General features: G+C 33.3%; 1 protein-coding gene across 1 annotated transcript; it reads left to right on the top strand.

The window, feature by feature from the left end:
• Positions 1–406: 406 nt before the first annotated feature.
• Positions 407–17,237, top strand: LOC129228235 (probable 39S ribosomal protein L45, mitochondrial; the record flags this gene model as incomplete). Its single annotated transcript, XM_054862901.1, is given in 4 exon segments — positions 407–418; positions 3,596–3,724; positions 15,023–15,167; positions 17,173–17,237. Coding segments are annotated over 3 exon segments (336 nt in total), but the record flags the coding sequence as incomplete, so codon positions are not given.
• Between the last annotated feature and the right edge of the window lie 2,019 nt (positions 17,238–19,256).

Genomic DNA, 19,256 nt, shown 5'->3' with positions numbered 1-19,256 from the left:
TTTCTCATCTTCAAGCCGTTTTTTAAACCACACACGAGGTACAGGAAGAATCCTTGTCGCCAAGTCTGAGAATGATATCATTTAGCACCAAAATATAGGGTTGCCTCCCGTTTATCTGTCAGGATCGTTCCTGCATTGACAACAAATAACACGATTCAGCTTGTGTGTATTTTGTGGAAAATCTTTAAAAAGCCAATCGTACTTCCGCATGATTGGCTGGATTTTTACTTGTGCCGTAAAACGTCGGCTTAGCATAACAATTTTTTTTAATTAAAAAAGCTTAGATAATTAGTAAATTATTTATCCTATTGAAAGTAGTCCTTCTATTTAATTAGCTCTTTTGCCAGCAACAAAAAGAAAATCGGATTTTTACACACCTTTATTTATTCTTTCTTTCTTTTGGTAGAAAAGATTGGCAGTAAGTTGAGAAGCAAACTAATGTTTACTTTTTTTCGTCTGCGGCGTTTTGTTCGTGAACATTCTCATTAAATAATAACTAAATAAATCTATACGTATTGTCTGTTTGGTTCGTAATTTATAAGCTTATTAAATATTAAATGTTTTGATAATATTATTAAAGTTTCTGGCTGAGCAAAGTTTTGTTAATGATACAAGTATTGTTTCTCTTCAATGGTTTGTTTACATTCTGTTTTTTATTGAGTAGAATTTGAAGTTCAATTTACTTTAGCAATTTTCAGTTTAAGAGCAAAAAAGAGCTAAAATTGAAGCTTAGGGCTTCAAATTAATTTTTGTCGAATAGAAAATAAGAGTGCTATGCAATTTAATTATTTAAGCTTGAAACCATTTTGTGATTTTTATATTCCGAGCAGTTATCATCATTCTTTCTAAAGGATTTAAATTTTTGAAATTTCAGTGAGTCGAATACTTATGAAATTTTTTTCTTCCTTGAGCTCAGTTGCTACACGGCTTTGTCATAAAAACTTATCTAATATTTAGTACAACATCAAACCCACAGAAAATTTGTCAAAATTTTTTATCTTTCTTTGTGTTCATGTTGTGTAGGTTTTATGTTGTGCTGAATACTAAGCTAATAACTAAATTTTCAACTTGCTTTTAGTAGTAGTTGCACTTTATAAATCTTTTTGGGAAGGTTTTAAATTGAGACCTGAAATGTAGGGGAAGGTGGAGCACCTTGGAACGTGGCTCCACCATGGGACACCAAATGTTTCAGTTTTGATTTTGCAAACAGAAATTAGTTCTCTCAGGACGCCATCGATTGCAGCAGAATCTACTCTTTAGTGTACCTTAGAATTTCTCAGATGAACATGTAAAGACTGATAAGTTTCTATGTTTTGAAAGGTTTGGAGTTACATTAATAGGTGGTTTTGTTATTGAATTTAAGTTGAAAATGTAATAATTTTAATCGTATCATGTGGGAGTTAAAACATGTCCTTTCATAATAATTTGAAGGTTAAAAAATGTATTGTACTGCTAAGTCGAACTTTTAAAAAGTTGATATATAATAATCTAAGTGGGGTAGTTTGGGACACTCCCAAACTGTTCCACCAGTGTACATTACAGAAAATACCTATTTCATTGTACTTATCAAATCTGATGAGTTGAAATGAACTAAAATTGAGAAAATGGCTACTGTTTACAGAAAATTGATTTTTCTTTCTATGTAAAGTATTAAAATAACAGAAATGGTGAGGTCTAGAGAAGAAAATAGGAAGTTCCCTGCTGTGAATTTGTCTGCTCTTAAAACTGAGCAGAAAATGTTCTTAGGCTTATTGAGGCCTGATCGGTTGGGCGTCAGACTCAAATCCGAAGGGTCCCTGGTTCGATTCCAGATGGTCAAAAGTCCTTTGTGTTTGTTAATGGTAACTTGGACAAGATAAATATGTTGAGATCACAAAGTCCTAAAATTAAATCAATAGCCCTGGGGGTGCTGAACCGAAGATTGTTCAGTTTCTGGTCTGGATCAAAACATCATAACTGTCTTCAGGACCCCGTCCAAGCGGTTAAACCACAAATAGTGGTATATGGGGGACCCTGGAGCGCTAAGTACTCTGTCATTAAGCCGTACCTCATTAAACCGGACTTCACTTAATCCAAACGGCCATTTAGATGCACATAATGTATAAATAAAAGACAAGTTAGTGCAATGATATATGTAGGTTCTATTTTGTATTTTTGTACATTTCTTTTATGTAGTTTTATAGTTCCTTCTCTTATATTCATAATACAACTTTTACTGTGGACAAAAGGTTGTTCATATACCTTAGCTCAATTCGTTGATTACTAGCTGCGTTGCCTGGATTTGTAATACCTACCTAGGAAATAAAAGTTATGTTAAGTAACGCAAATTCGATAATCAATCAGGCTTCAATTAGAGAAAAAAAAAATACTGCAATATTTCTCTTCAAAACAATCATTCTTAAAGAAAGAAAACGGCAAATCAAAAATTCCCGAAAAAATTCAACGCAACCCTCTATAAATACAACTAAAATCCTAAAAAAGAAAAAAAAAATGGTAAATCCCCAAATAATAATCAAAAGAGGAAATTTTTACCTCAAAACAAAAACAAAATTTTATTTAGTTACAGCCAAGGAAAAAAAAAGTGGCAACCTTCTGAATAGTTTTATTCAAGCTGATTTAAAATCAGATTAGGCTAACGATTGTTTTCCTTAGATATGAATGTTTCCATTAGGCTTAAAAAAGGCTTTAAAATTTTTTCCCAGTGATTTTACAGCCTTATTTTTTTTTTTAATTCCCAGGAATTAAATCAATTTCATGGGCATTTTTCATAGGCTTTCGACTGGCGCTAATTTGAACTGATCGGATTTCAGGTAGAAAGAGCTATTTTATGCTATTTTCGGGCTCTAAAATTAAAATTCGAACTGTTCGATTCTTTTTTGGCGTTCGACCTACCCCAACCCCCCCCCCCCTATGTTCCTTCTCGGGTGCCCAAGTACCTCCCTGCCAAATTTGACAGAGATCCAATGTAAACTGGATTTGTATAGAGAACATACCCACATTTGTTTGTATATGTGTATCCACATATATTCTTTTTATTTATCACATTTTTTTAAAACTGTTCCTTCAATAATTAGGAGAACCTGGATCCCCTATTAGTGCTGATTAAAGAGGCACATTAAATATATTTGTGGTCACGAAATCCTCCAAGTTTCTATTCCAAATCAATTCCTCTGGAGGTGCTGGATCAGGGGTTGCTCAGCTCTTGGTCTCAATAAAAAATTTTAAAAAATATATAAAGCCGCCTTCAAAGCTCTATATCCAACTAGTTAAATCACCTATTTAGTGGTAGGTACAGGGGACCCTGGGGTGTAGAGCTGATTAATGAGGTTCTACTTGTATTTGCGTAGAAAAATGTGACAAAGCAGAATGCTGACTGTATTCATGTTTCTTATCAATAAATTCATCTAAGTTTATTATATGTTGCAAAGGAGGGAAATAAACTTTCTGATGTTTGAATAACAGAATATTTTTGTATAATTTGATTATGTGCTCCAAGTTTCCAGTTTTTTAGTGCTAATGATCTTCAATCGAATTTTTTTTATTATTATTATTTTTATTTATTATTTTTTTTCTGAACAATTATGTATTCTTTCAGACAATGAATTTATGCAGACACTTAACTATTCCTGTAAGACGGATACTGATTCCTGTTCCAGTTACAATTAATTGTGAAAGAGGAAGAAAACATTGGAATTATAAATACAAAAAAGAAAGAGGGAGAAAAGTAATTGTTGTTTTAATAATTTGAATTTAGTAGTTCTTATGTTAATATAATGAAAAATGTTATAACGTATCACTAATGAGAAAAAAAAAAAGATTTGGTAAATTTCCTCTTTTACAAAACGATTCAAGTTTTCGGCACATGCTCTATATACCCCCCCCCCCCTTTGACGATTTCTGAATGTTTGCGCAGTATTGATTTTTTTTTAAATGTTGCATTTTTTCCCCTTTTCATTTTTAACTTTAAAATTGCTTAATGAAGAAAGGTTTAAAGATAAATAAGTAGTTTGTAACGTATGCTTTTCATAGGTTTAGAGAAACTAGTCACAGTGCAGATAGGCTCTAATATTGTAAGGCAAGGCGTAAATTTAAGTATTTGGTACAGATACAGAAAAGAGAGTTGGAGCAAAGACTGGCAGATAACATAAACAGGAATCCCAAGAGGGTTTTTGCATACGCTAATTCGGGGAAAGTTCGAAATAGTAATATTGGGCCACTGGTTGATGGGCACGGAATTTTAATTCAGGACGATAGTGATATTGCTAATGTTCTTAATAACTTTTTTTTCGAGTGTTTTTAACGATAATTGTATCTCAACAGTTGACACCAACAAGATACAAGCTATAGTACAGCTTGAAGACTTTGTATTTTCCAGGGATAACGTTTTACTTCATTTGAAAAAAATTAGAGACTAAAGCTCCGGGACCAGATAATATTTATCCAAAAATTTTAGTTGAGTGTGCGGAGGAATTAGCAGATGTAATCGCAAATATTTTCAATGCTTCTTATAACTCGGGGACAGTGCCAGAGGACTGGAAGCTGGCTAACATTACACCGCTCTTCAAGAAAGGGTCTAAGCGGGGAATTCAACTGAAACGCGTACGATCGAATCAGAAACGGTCGAATTTCTCCTTCGAATTCGAACGTTTTCGGAATCGTTCGATTTTTGCACTTCAACTTGCTTTTTGACGTTCGATCGAAACGTGTAGGGTTGCAATCGAATGTTTTCCTCACTCGACGTTTCCTCATATGGCCGGAAGTTTGAGGCAGCCAATCACAAAATTGAATGAGGGAATGAAGTTACCTGTAACTGCAGCTGTTATGCTTGTTTACGTTTGTCATGTCATTATCGTTTCGTGTGTTTATTTTTCCGGATATCTGCAAGTTATCTTTTACTATTAAATACAAATCTGAAAACAAACAGACACACACACATTTTTTTTTTAGAAAGCTACCGAAACTTTATAACCATAACCATTTATTTGTCTGGTTCTTTTTCTTCTTAGAATAAAAAATATTTTTTTTAATCTCATGAAGTTAAAATGTATTCTAATTTTAAATTTTCATGGTTCATTGTAAATCGCAAAAACTATATTGATCTAACTTTTTCCATGTAACTTGTATCACAAACAATTGTTGCTTTTATTAGTTTTTAGTTATAATAATAGCTTAGCTCAATACATTTTGCTTTAAGTTGAATTTTTAGAAGTATATTTGGGGGGGGGGGGGGGGGTAACCACAGCTTAGATGCAATTTTATTTTCACAAAGCACAATTATTGTGAAAAATGTCAACGGAAAATCATGGACTTGAAAACTCTGAATGTAACAGATACCCTGTTCATAAAAATTTGAAACAAAAAATCTTTTCTATCACATTTTGATTGTTCAGTGGTGTATTTCATCTATTAAAAGCAACAGCATAGTTGAAATATTGAAATTTAATGAATAGTTATTAATTGCAAATTATTGATTTATTTTTACACTTATGATATGTATGTTTTCTGTATAAAAGTAACCTTTTAAATAATTAGAACTTCTTTTTATCATTGGATTTAATATTTTTGCGAAATAAATTACAGTTAAGTGTTCAGTATTCTGTAAATATTTAATGTTGTAAAATTTCTTTTTACTGATTTATTTTTTTATAAGAAACATTACTTAAAAAAAAAAGAGAGAGAACGTTTGGTTTAGAAAATGACAAAAATGCAATTTACGAGTAGCATTATAATTCAGAAAAAGATTCAATCAATAACCAAGTACGGCAAAACAATATAAAAAAATATTTTACCCTTGAAATACTTCCTGCTTTTTTGTAAATAGCATTACAACTTTTTTTTTTTTTTTTTTGAGCAATCACGATTGCTTATTGTTCTCACTTGACTGTTTTTGGCGTTACGCTGATTTTATTTTCCCAACGCCTCCCTCTGCCAGCACTACCGTCAACCGTCCTCACGATGCTGCTACTCCAGCGAAAAGTCTCCAGGTTGTATCCATATCCTACATACACACAAGCATGCTTACACAACACACTTACACACATACCCACACACACTCATACCTGCACACAGACACAAACACACGCCTACACACACACACGCCTGCATACAAATACAAACACACACATACCCACACACACGCCTGCACAGAGACACAAATACACACACATACGCCAAAAAATATGTGATTGCGAAAATCATAATTTGAATTCAAGATGTCAAAATTCAAATTTTTTTTAAAATCAGTTTTCACAAAAATTACACTTCTCCCCCTTCCTCCAAAAAAAAAAAAAAACAGTTCCTGTAATTAGCCATGCAATGTTTTATTAAACAATAACTACCATTAGTTTTAAATTTATCAAAATTATATAAACTTATCAATTGTGCATAGTTAACATTGTTTTCAATAAAACAAAACATTTATTACAAGTAGAAACTCATTTATTGCAGATTTGTGCTACACAGTTTCTAACATTATTTGCTTTCACAAATGTGGAATTATTAGTTTCCTTTGCTGTCATCATCAGTATCTTTGGCACTCAAATGTAAGAATCATAGGTACAACCTGACCATCTTTCAACAACTCCAATTATTTGCAGTTAATGTCAGAGACCTAAATTACAAAAGAAGGATAAGAGTATCAATGCATTATCAAAAATATGTAACACACAAGGCTGTCCACAGAGATTTTGGGGCCCATCCCAAAATGAGTTTTCCGCCCCCCCCCCCCCTTCATATTGTTTACTTCTATATTCCAAGCCTAGTTTTGAAAACATTGGGCCCCTATTGGGCGCGGGTGTCCCTTCCCTCTCCTGTGCACACACAAACAACTAAACTTTTTATTGAGTAAATTATCAGGAGTCTCGTCATAAACATACTCGTCAAAACAGCAAAATTACCTACGGTAGGATACTTGACTAGATTTTTTCTTGGCAACATGGCCAGGGCTAAGGCAGAAATACATGAAATACACCGCCAGCTCAGTCATTGCAGCCGAGGACTGCAGTTTTGTGCTTATTAGCACTCAATTTGTCTGGCACTCTTGGCTTCCTTAAGAGGTTTTCCACCTCCAGCTCAGTCATGCCGGGCTGTTGAGTGCTAATAAGCACAAAACTGCAGTCCTCGGCTGGAATGACTGAGCTGGCGGTGTATTTCAGGTAGCTATAGTTCGGCCAAACCTAACCTGGCAATGATGCAATACTGAGATAGGATCTGTCTAGCCTTCACAATACTGCCAAGTTAGGTTTGCCCCAACTATAGTAAGTATAACATTTTATCTGCTAACTTGATTTTTCTACTGAACCTCATTACTTGACTCTGAAGAAAGAAAACTTATCCGTGAAAAATATATATTTCAGAAAGTTATATGAATTAGTTTGAATATATTAATCAATAATTTCAAAAATAGTGTTGTAAAATGATTCATAATAGATATAATCGAGCTATATCTCGATATAAGGTCACCTTCCGGACTGTTTGAAACTGATCTTAGAAGTGGGTGACCTTATAAACAATTCATATTCATTTGTCTACAGTTTCTTTTAAGCTTAATATATTCGAAAATCTAGTGCTGTACCCAGTATTCCGTATATATCATTGCTCAGAGCAACAGTGAGCTATCTAATTCCAGAAATAACACTAAGGTACCATACTGTTGCTCTGAGGTGACGATATGATGTCAGACTTGCAACTTGGGGGCACAGTAAATATGTTTGTAGTCACATACTTCAATTAATACCTCTGGGGGTGCTAAATCAGAGGTATCTCAGCTTCTGCCTGGTCTATATGAAAAAACAGAGCTGTCTTCAGGGCAGGGCCGTCCGAAGAGGGGGGAGAACGAGGCAATTGCCCCGGGCACCTAGACATGAAAGGGTGCCATAAACTAAGCTTTTACTACTCGTACATTTCAAATTCTTTATTAAAAAAAAGTTTTTTAAATTTAACACATTACTTTTCAGATTACATGTTTAATTATGTAATAATTGATTTTGAAAAATGTTCGGTACTTTTCCAAAAAATGCCCACCACTCCGTGTGTGGCAAGAGGGCATCAAAAAATATTCGCCCCAGGGGAGGTCCTCTCTTGGGACGGCCCTGCTTCAGGTATCCATCAGGTTAAACCATTTTCAGTTATTTACCGCCCTACAGCCAGGGCTATGGCAGAAATTCATGAAATACGATGGTGTATTTCAGATTAAACTATGTATAGTAGAATGTACAGGACACTCTGGAATGTAAGGTGTAAAGCAAGGTGCCCACTCCCCTAACACCTAAGGTGCACCCACCTAAATATTGCTACCCCCCCCCCAATGAGAAAAAACCCTCAAAACACCCCCTAAAATTTAATGGTGCAGTCTGCGCTATGACACCTTGTTTAAAATATATGCTCAGTGCTGGCCTGATCAGAAAAACCTCGGACTTGTAACTGGAGGGTACCGAGTTCGAAGACAGCCGGACAAAGAATCTTCGTGTTCGCTGATGGTGACTGGGGCATGTTAAATATGCTGTAGTCACAAAGTCGTCGAAGTGAAACAATACTTCTGAGGGTGCTGGACCAGGGATTGCTCAATTTCTGGTACAACAAGGTTAATCAAAGAAAAGCCATATATATATATATATATAGTAAAGTGTGTAGTTTCACATACACGGGTAGCACAGAAATAAGTGTATGTAACAACGAAGATAAACAACAATAACAACAACAAAAATGAACATGGAACGTTAAAAAATAAACTAGGAACATTGAAAACAAGAATTGATGAAATCATGGGTATTAAACTGCTGCTACGTTTACGAAGAGCTGGAGCAGCTGGCATATTAAATATTCTGCAAGGTTTCTGTGCGGGTCAGTATCATACATGCAGCAAAATTGATTAGAAGTAAAAGTATATGTATTTGAATTAACGAACTAATATGTGTAGCTACTTATAAGGCTTAATATAGAAGGCAGGAAAATTATCAAACGTTATATATGCTTATTTTTTGTATATATGCAATAATTTTTATAAATGTAAATAGTATGCTTATTAGTAATATGCTGTCATGTATTACCAACCCCCCAGCTCTGACCTGCAAAATAAAAAGAAAAAATTACATACCACATGATTTCAAACATTTCGTCGACAACAATGTCTATGTCTAGGTATCCATTTGCCAGAGACGAAAATCCGATGCCACGCCAATCGAACAGGTCGCTGGGGCAGGGCATCCAAAAAGCACCTTCCTGTCGAAAGGTATTCAGCACTCTTTATCAAATTTGATGATAAAGAGTGCTGAAATCCTTTCGACAGGAAGGTGCTTTTTGGATGCCCTGCCCCAGCGACCTGTTCGATTGGCGTGGCATCGGATTTTCGTCTCTGGCAAATGGATACCTAGACATAGACATTGTTGTCGACGAAATGTTTGAAATCATGTGGTATGTAATTTTTTCTTTTTATTTTGCAGGTCAGAGCTGGGGGGTTGGTAATACATGACAGCATATTACTAATAAGCATACTATTTACATTTATAAAAATTATTGCATATATACAAAAAATAAGCATATATAACGTTTGATAATTTTCCTGCCTTCTATATTAAGCCTTATAAGTAGCTACACATATTAGTTCGTTAATTCAAATACATATACTTTTACTTCTAATCAATTTTGCTGCATGTATGATACTGACCCGCACAGAAACCTTGCAGAATATTTAATATGCCAGCTGCTCCAGCTCTTCGTAAACGTAGCAGCAGTTTAATACCCATGATTTCATCAATTCTTGTTTTCAATGTTCCTAGTTTATTTTTTAACGTTCCATGTTCATTTTTGTTGTTGTTATTGTTGTTTATCTTCGTTGTTACATACACTTATTTCTGTGCTACCCGTGTATGTGAAACTACACACTTTACTATATTTTCAATACATTTAACTACTTTAGCTGCAACATTGCGCTGTTTAAATGTAGAATATTTTACATCAATTTTGATCATTATATATATATATATATATATATATATATATATATAAAGCAGCTTTGAAATTGATCTCAGCATTGGAAATCTCAAAGTAACAGGTCAGGCACCAGTTCTACCAAACATACTGGATCCAACATGTCACACAGGTGACTTAAAAAAAAAAAAGTTTAGGTGACAAGTTGTTTTAGAGCAAGTCTCTTTCAGAAGCTAAGATTTTTCCTATTAACTCGCATAAATAATTTGTCGGTAGCCTACAATTTTTTTCTGGCTACCAAGAGTTCACAATTTTTGTCGGACTCTGCACATGCACTGTACGTTGTATATACTATATTAATTTTACATGCATATGTAACACATCATGTTTTGTACTCACCAGTTGATATTCACAGCAAATTTCCCTCTTCTGTTCAAGTAGGGAACCCAATAGGTACTTGCACCTTTGTTTGGACAGTTGCATTCCATCCGTAATTTTTATATTTCTTGGGAACTGATACTTTTGGAAGAATTCCATTCTCCTGCCCCTCTTAGAAGATTCCAGCGTTGAGAAGGTGCAAGTGGACAGCATCTGGAATGTCAAAGAAATTGCTAAGAATAATATGATTCAAAGTTCTCAAAATAATGTATTTTTTAATGAAGAATAATAGTTTTTTATTCATTTCCTTAAAAAATATATATATATTATACTTATTTATACAAATTACAAGCATTTAAACGCTTGGAAAGGGGGGGGGGGGGCAATATAAAAACTGTTTTCTTGAAAACCCAAGTAGTTTACTAAACCTAGATGCTTCAATTTGTTTATTGAAATCTAATCAGTTACAAGAAGCAAGTTTTTATAGACATAGTTGTTATTCATAGAATTTAAAATAAATTAAAAAAAACAATTAGTATTTTCAGTAATAAGCAATATCTTTTAATTAACCTTAGATGTAAGCAGTAAAAGAATTTTCGGAAGAAGATATATTCATTAAATAAAGTAATAATTCATTAAATAATTTCATAAAATAATCAAGACTCAATGCTGTCATATGTTACAATTACTTCGTAATTAGAGGAACTTTTATAAAATAGCTTCTTGCCAAACAAATTTTGATTTAATTTTGGAAACTTGTCACGATGTTTTCAAGTTTAAAAAAAGGATGAATGTTCGAACTAAATAAAAACTTAATTTTAAGCAGCAATCATCGTTATAGAAGTCATAAAAGTATTTATTTGTAATAAAAATGTAATACTCACCTGCAAATCAATTGCGGATGCGAATATAGCAAAATATTTGTCATCGGCGATAGCGATTTCTGGCCGCTACTTCGTCTGCCATTGCTGCAAGATAAACAAATAAAACAGTCGAATCTTCACAATCGTTCGAATCCAACCACTCGGATGTGTCACGTGGTTAAAAACGTTCGAATCGTTTCAGTTGAAGCCGGAGTCACTGCTTTTGATCGAAGCGTTCGATGGAAAAGGGGAAAACGTTCGAAAAATGTTTCAGTTGAATCTGCCCCTAAAGGTGAGTGCGGGAAATTATAGACCTGTGAGTCTAACTTCGGTGGTTTGCAAAATTTTTGAAACATTGATGAAAATTAAGATAGTAAATTTTCTAGAGACTAATAATCTATTGACTAGTTTTCAGTACGGTTTCAGGAAAGGTAAATCTTGTGCAACTAATTTATTACATTTCTATGACAAAGTTACCATGGCTTTGGACAATAAGCCTGTAGATGTTGTTTACATTGATTTTCAAAAAGCTTTCAATAAGGTACCGCATGTTGCTCTACTTAGCAAATTAGCTGATATAGGAATAGGAGGGAAAACTTTCATTTGGGTAAAAAACTGGCTGACCGGAAGGAAACAAAGGGTAGTTGTAGGGAGAAATTATTCTAATTGGAGTGGCCTCTTAAGCGGGGTTCCTCAAGGACCTGTTTTTGTTTTGTTCATTGTCTTTATGAACGATATTCACAAAAATATTTCTGGGAACATGAATTGTTTTGCTGATGATGTCAAAGTTATGAGGACTGTAGAAAATGAAGAACAAGCAAGTCAGCTGCAAGAGGATCTAGATCATATTTCGAAGTGAGCAGATAAATGGGGTATGGTTGTTAATGTTGGGAAATGTCAAGTGCTACATTTAGGGCATGGAAATAAGTGTACAAGTTATTATTTGTAAGGTTCAGTCATTAGTCAGGCAGAAAAAGTTACTGATCTGGGCGTCTTAATAAGTCAGGATTTAAAGTTCAGCCAGCAGTGTAGCATAGCTAGTAACAAAGCCAATAAGATGCTTGGGTTTATCAACAGATCTATTTCAAACAAATCGAAAGAAGTTCTTCTGCCTTTATATAGAAGTTTGGTAAGATCGCATTTGGAGTATGCTGTTCAGTTTTGGTCTCCTTATCTTAAGAAAGATATTAATGTATTGGAAAGGGTTCAAAGGCGGGCTACAAGGCTAATAAATGGACTTTCTCATTTAGACTATGATTCCAGGCTCAGAAGGCTAAAAATGTACAGTATTGAGCAAAGAATAGACCGAGGGGACATGATTCAGTTGCTTAAAATTTATTAAAATGAAAGATGTTACGGGGCTGAAGTTTAGCACTGAAAACAGGACAAGGGGTCATTGTTTTAAGCTATTTAAATCTCAGGCTAACATGGATATTAGGAAAAATTATTATTATAGCAGGGTAGTGGAACCTTGGAACAGCTTACCGGAAGAGGTGGTAATGAGCACGGGAATAGATAGTTTTAAGAGGGCCATTGATCTTCACTGGGGATTGTAAATTGACTGGGAACCAGTCTAGCTGGGCCCAGAGCTTGTTGCTGGTCGTCACTTTTGTATTTGTATCATATTGCATTTTACTTAACTAATAAGACTAGACAGATGTTGTCCAGCTATGATCATTTGCAACCTCTGTTGCGACACAAAAAAATCTGCAAATAAATGACTTATTAATTTAAGAGGCAGAGTAGAGGAATAAGAATCTAATATTAGTATTTATCTGTACTCCTTCTGATACAGATGTGATATACCCCCCCCCCCCCCCCCCCCCCATTTGGCGAAATTTGATTTTTTTACACAAAATTGAAATATTTTTCTCGCCAATGAGGCGATACCTTTTTAAGCATGGCATCCCTGGCTGAACTAACCTGTGTTTGGCAACCTGAAGGCAATTTTAGATCTGTTCAAACTTGTTTACCTTGTTAGCGGTCCACGTAATATAGGTTCCTGTTTTTTCGTGCAAGGTACCTTATAGGAAAGTTTATTTTGTGTTGATTTAGATTCAGTAGTTGTGTTTTGATTAATAAATATTAGAAAATGCCAGTTTCTTTAAACTTGACCGTTAATTAAGAGTAAAATCCAACTTGAGGTGTGTCTCGGTTAAGGCGCATTGTTTCATATGTTGTGCTTCAGACTGAGTGTGAGGATTTATACAACAAAAACGTAAGTTTTTATTTTAGAATTAAAAAAAAAAACTTTTACTTCCGAAATTCTTTGTTTTTACAAAATCTTGAGGGTTTCTTGTAGTTTTTAATTTTATGTTTGCATGTAAATTTATTTTACAAAAAAAAGTACAGTTATTTTATTCTAAAAGTTAATTCTTATCGATGCCAAGAACAATTCAAGCATATTCTGTAAACGTGCATCCTTTATGTACTGAATTTCTGAAAATAGGTTGACTCTATGACTTTATAAAAATATGAAGGTGTTATTTTATGTAAGCTATAGTAGATATTTTTAGTAGGTATTTTGAAAGCATTTTTGAATAGCAAATTAATGTATGGTATTTTTGTATTGTTTATGTTTGGGATGTTTTGTCGACACATTTTTACTTTTCATACATCAAAATTTGAATAACTAAGCATTTTTTTTTTTTTTGGCTGAAATAGTTATATTTTGGGGATGTTTTCTGCTTTAAACATCGCATATTCAATCGCTTTGCTCTTTTTTAGTAGAGTATGAGAATTGTTTTTGTTCGACGAAATGCATGTTGGAAAATTGTTTTTATTTCTATTGGTATTTATTTCTTTGGCGAGCTGTGATAGTAATTTGTTAATCTAAGCATTTTAAATACCTACTAGTAGTTTTTCTTTGTGTACAAAAACTTTCTAGTTTCTGGTATTTTTGAAGCAAATATTCGCGATGTTTTTTGCTGTGGTTTTATGTTGTTTTTATACATATTGTGTTCTGAAGTGCTTTGATTATGTTTTTTTATCTGAATTTTTTCTGTTGGCGCCAAAAAAGCATCGCTAAGAACGATGTATGACATATGTCCTCATACATCATTTTCTTGGCGACGCTTTCTTGGCGCCAACAGAAAAAAGTCGCCTAGGGTGGGGTATATGACATTAGTTCCCTCCTTGTTGCAATAATTTTGGATTCCCCTGCTTTCAGCTTCAATGAACTATCAAGTGTTTTAACCATTTTGGTGAAAATTTTAAGCAAAATGCATTTTATTTTTTGTTTGTTTGGCGAAATATTTTAAATTGCAAAGAATTGTTTTTGGTTTTTAAAGAGTGTTTAGTCATTTTAGTTGAAGAATGTTTATTTTACATCAAGGAGAGGTGATTGATTTTTGCTTCTTCAGGAAACTTTTTATCTTTATCATTTTTTTTAAATATCCTTTTGATTATTTTATTCTTTTTCATATGGGGGGACGTTGCAGTGGAATTTTCCATTTGTTCTAGATGAATAGTTAGTTTTTTACACTTAATATTTGAGGACAAATTTTATCCTTAGAGTATGGCTGAAGGAATAAGCCATAGAATCTATGAAGATCTTTCAAGTACGCGAGAAATATTAGTTAATAAAACAGCTGCTCAGTGGGCATTAGATAAATCAAGTTGTAATAAATATACGCATTCTGAGACCAAGCAACTTAAAACATTTGCTTTTTACATATTTTTTTCAACAAAATGGTTCAAACACTTGGTAGTTCATTGAAATTTTTCAACTTTTCAATTTACAAAGTTTGAACAGAACAACGTCTGTTGAGTCCTCTAGTGATTATTATAAAACTGAACTAAATCTGTTCAAAAATTATCTGTTCAAAAGCTATCATTAATTTATTAATTTATAGGTTTTAAAGATCAAATTACCAGATTTTGATGAACAACGACGAGATGAAAAGTTATCTATTGAAGAAATGCGTAGCAAAATGAAAGAAAAGGGAATTGTTCCTCATCGACAATGGAATGAAAAGCCTATGTATATGGGATGCACAGGTAATTTTGTTTCATTGCTGAATTACTACATTGTAGTTACTATTGAATAAAAAATATTGCCACTAGCCTGACTTAACTTTTCTCTTTTTCTAATTATAGCATTAAAAATATATTTTTTAAAAAATCATGTTTTTTCAATGATTATTATTTATGTTTCTATTTCACTTTTCCAGTCCACTTAAACGTCATTTTTTAATGTAAATGAATCGAAATGTATTTTGTAATGCGCAAAATGCAATTAAATTAATGAATGATGTCTGAGTACATGGAGAGAAAATCTTCAATCTAGTGTTTCCTCTTTGAAATTAATGTATGTAACTTGTAACACACAATACCCAAATGTTTTAGTGTTAAAAGCTTGGCAAGATTTGAAATCTTGTCAAAACTTTCATAGATAAACCCATCCAATGGAAAAACAAATACCTTGCAGTCATGTTCCCAAAGTAGTATTCTATGTTGTTACATCAGTTTGTGTATTGACATGGATTGCGCTTTGCTGTCTAGACTATTTCGGTGTTAATATGAAAGTTTTTTTTTTTTTTTTTGGCCTAACTTTGTATCATTTTAACTGTTTTTCTTTGAATAATTTCATCCCAAGTTTCATTTGCATGCTTTTCTTTTATCCCTGCATTTTAAGATATTGTCGCCTCAAAGCAACGATGGAATATCTCACTGTTATTCCTGGGATTAGATGTCTTAGCTTTGCTCTGAGGCAACTATATATTCATACCTAAACTGCCATTGAGAAACTCCCCAAATAGTTAGGCTCATGAGAAGTTCAGTGGCTTTAGTTTCAAAATGAATAGATCATAAGCATTCTGCAAAAGAGAAATTAGCTTTTTTTTTGTCAATCATTAAAGGTTTTATGTATAGAATGTTTTATGTATGTAAAAACTCGATCACTAAATCTTATATCTCCAAGAAGGCTGCCACAAATGGTGGCTGAAAAGGCAAAATTCATGAGACTACACCCAGGAAAATTCCAATCACAAGATGATGTTTTTTGAATTGGAGTTGGGTCAGGGCTTCCATGTCATAACTTAGCCATGAGATCCAACTGAAACCCTCGGCATCCTTGCACAAACTATATCCTTCCTTGTAACAGTTACTCCAATAACTAGCGCAGCCAAGAGAAACTGACCAGTGAGTGAACACACCTCAGTGAATAAACAGGTTTTTCTTTTTTTTTAATAGGGTTTCAATTTTTTCCCCCTTCAAATTGCTAGTTGTAGCTTACTTCTGTATTAGCCTTTCTCAACCTTTTTTGATCCGCTGACCGGCAAAAACCGTTTGGAAAATTTTCATGCACCGGTTAGGTGTTTTTTTTTTTTTCAAGTCAATAATAATAACAATAATAAAATTCAGTTGCAGATAATTGAAAATTTTCGCCCCTTTTTTTACAATAAATAAATAAAACTGGGCTTGGTATTAAAGAACTATCACAAAAAATATTTAGATTTGAAAGATATGTAATTATCGTAACAAATATAGCTAGGTAAATAAATATTTGAGAACAATCATAGAAAACAATGAAAGTTCATCACAAAATTCACTTAAGGAAATTGTTGATTTTTTTAATATCGTGCAGTAAGTTAATTTTCTTACCGAGTTCGAGCAAAAATCTCTGAGGACCAGTTAATTTTTTCCATGGACTGATGCTGGATCTCCGGTCGAGAACCGCTGTTCTATACTATTCTAATGAAGAACCTCTGGTAAAGTGTGTTTGTCTACTGTTTACAAGTGTTCATTTACTAGATTGCTATACTTTTTAATTTCAATCCCCCCCCCCCCCCAAAAAAAAATTACACAGTATCTTAAAAATGTCCCCAATTTTTAAAAAATAATTATATATATCGATTAAATGTTTTACTGCCATGTGCCAAATACTAGCAATGTCTTTAAAAATGAATTTGTGTGTAAGTATTCATTCACTTGTCTACCTACCCTACGTATAGTTAGTTCATCAATATAAAACTCTATGATAAAGATTAATTTTCCTTTTCAGGGGACATTTTTGATCCCTATGTTCCTCCTGAAGGTGATGGTAAAATTTCACCTGTTTCAAGCTCAGTAAGATTCTTTTTTTCCCCTTCCTTTTATTATCTGCTTGAGTAAAAATTGAAATTTAATGCGTAGTTTATTTACATTATTTTGTATTTATTAATTTATTTTGCATATAATTTGGTTGTAAAATTCAATTCATCACTCAGTGCATTTTACAATTTTGCAACAGTCTTTGAAATATAAGATTCTTCCTCATTTATCATTTTTATGAATTTTGTACTATAAGAAATTTCTCTAATCATATTGAATCTTTAAAAAAAAAAAGGACCAAATCATTTAGAATCAAAAATTGAAATTTTCTGGAGTAGATTTTATAAAAATATCTGGTTAGTGTTCTTCTATTACCCAGATTCTGAAGCAGGGGCGCCGACTTGGAAAAATTGTTGGGGGGTCCGGATGTCACAAGGTCTAGGAAGTATGTTAAGGCACAAAGCCCCCCCCCCCCCCCCCCGAAAAAAATCAGATTTTTGTGCCTTGAAAATGTCAACTTACATATTTTTTAGGTATGTATTATTTATACAAACAAGCAATATGTGACATGGCGTTTTCAAAGTAAAACAATCTAAAAATTGGTACACAAATTTTCTGCTTCAATTAGATCATGTCACTTGCCTTAAGTGAGGGACAATTTTACAGTTCCATTTTGTGGGGAGCCGTGAAGTGCCATAGCTAGGCTACGGCACTGTACAAGGTAGTGCACTTGACTTGCATGGAAAGGAACTCCAAGTGGCACTGATTTATAACAACTATTGGGGGGAGGGTGCCATAACGGGGGCCTTGCCTGGAGAAATTTTCTAAAATTTGAGATAAAAAATAGTGAGTTTTAAAGTTTTTTAAGCATTTTAGAGTCACATGATCAACATTAAAGCCTCAAAACCTCGACTCTTGGTAAATCGACACTCTGAGAAACTCGACAAGCCGACACATTTTTCGGCTTTGAAAAAAAAACACGCATGGTATTTTCGTAAGAAGCTAATTTAATTTACAGTAATAATTATGCTTTTAGTCTATTACAAAGCAGTGAATATAGAGCTCTGAAGAGATTGAAATGATATTTAAATAAATCTAAACTATCATTAAAAGAATAAAGCATAAAAGATTGCTGTTGCACTTTGATTACTATAAGTGAAATAACTAATTTAAGCTTGCTTTGAATAAGGCTCAGAGTTCATTAAATAAAAGTAATGTCTCAAAATTAATGCTTTAATAGAGTTAAAAAAGTTAATACAAATTACTTTATTAACTCTAATAATTGAAGAAAACTATCACATCTTCCACCACTCGTTTTCAATTAACCTGCTTACTCGCAATAGTTATTTGTTTTAATTCATTACTGAATGTATTTTACAATGTAACTATCTTCAAACAAGGAAAGTAAAAAATACCAACATAATTTTGTGATTTTAGAAACCATAATATGACAAATAATGTTCTTAAATTATTGAGGGGGCTCTGCCCCGCAAAACAAACTATTGAGGGGGCTCGGGCCCCCTCAAGCCCCATGGAGTCGGCGCCACTGTTCTGAAGTTTTAACTCAAATACTGAATCCAAACTTTGCATGTGTTTCTTGGTTTTCTACTTTAAACAAAATAATCAAACATCGCTACTTTGACAGAATCATCAAGTGTCTTAAGTGTCTCTAGATTCTGAAGCTCAGCAGTCTGAATTGGTCCCACTGAAAGGCATGCCGATGCTTGCCTTTCTATTTATATAGATAATAATAAAAAACCATTTTGAATAAAAATGTGTTTTAAATTAAGTTTTGGTTTAATCAACTGATTTGTAAAATCTCCCAGCTGTCTTAAGCAGGTATTTTATATGATAAAGAAGTAAAATGATTGCATTCATAAATCAACAATTTATTTACTTTTTCCTTTGCCAAAATGTTATTATTCACTATTCAAATTTAAAAACTTTTGGATTTTTGTGGACATGGTTTTAACACTTTAAAAAAATCCTTTACTTTTATAATTATTTTTTAAAGGTTAATCGAAAAAACAAAGTATCAAAAGTTATGTGCTGCTG

The sequence above is a fragment of the Uloborus diversus genome, chromosome 8 (genome assembly GCF_026930045.1).
Source record: "Uloborus diversus isolate 005 chromosome 8, Udiv.v.3.1, whole genome shotgun sequence".
Classification (NCBI taxonomy): Eukaryota; Metazoa; Arthropoda; class Arachnida; order Araneae; family Uloboridae; genus Uloborus; species Uloborus diversus.
This window is presented reverse-complemented; position numbering and strand designations above follow the sequence as displayed.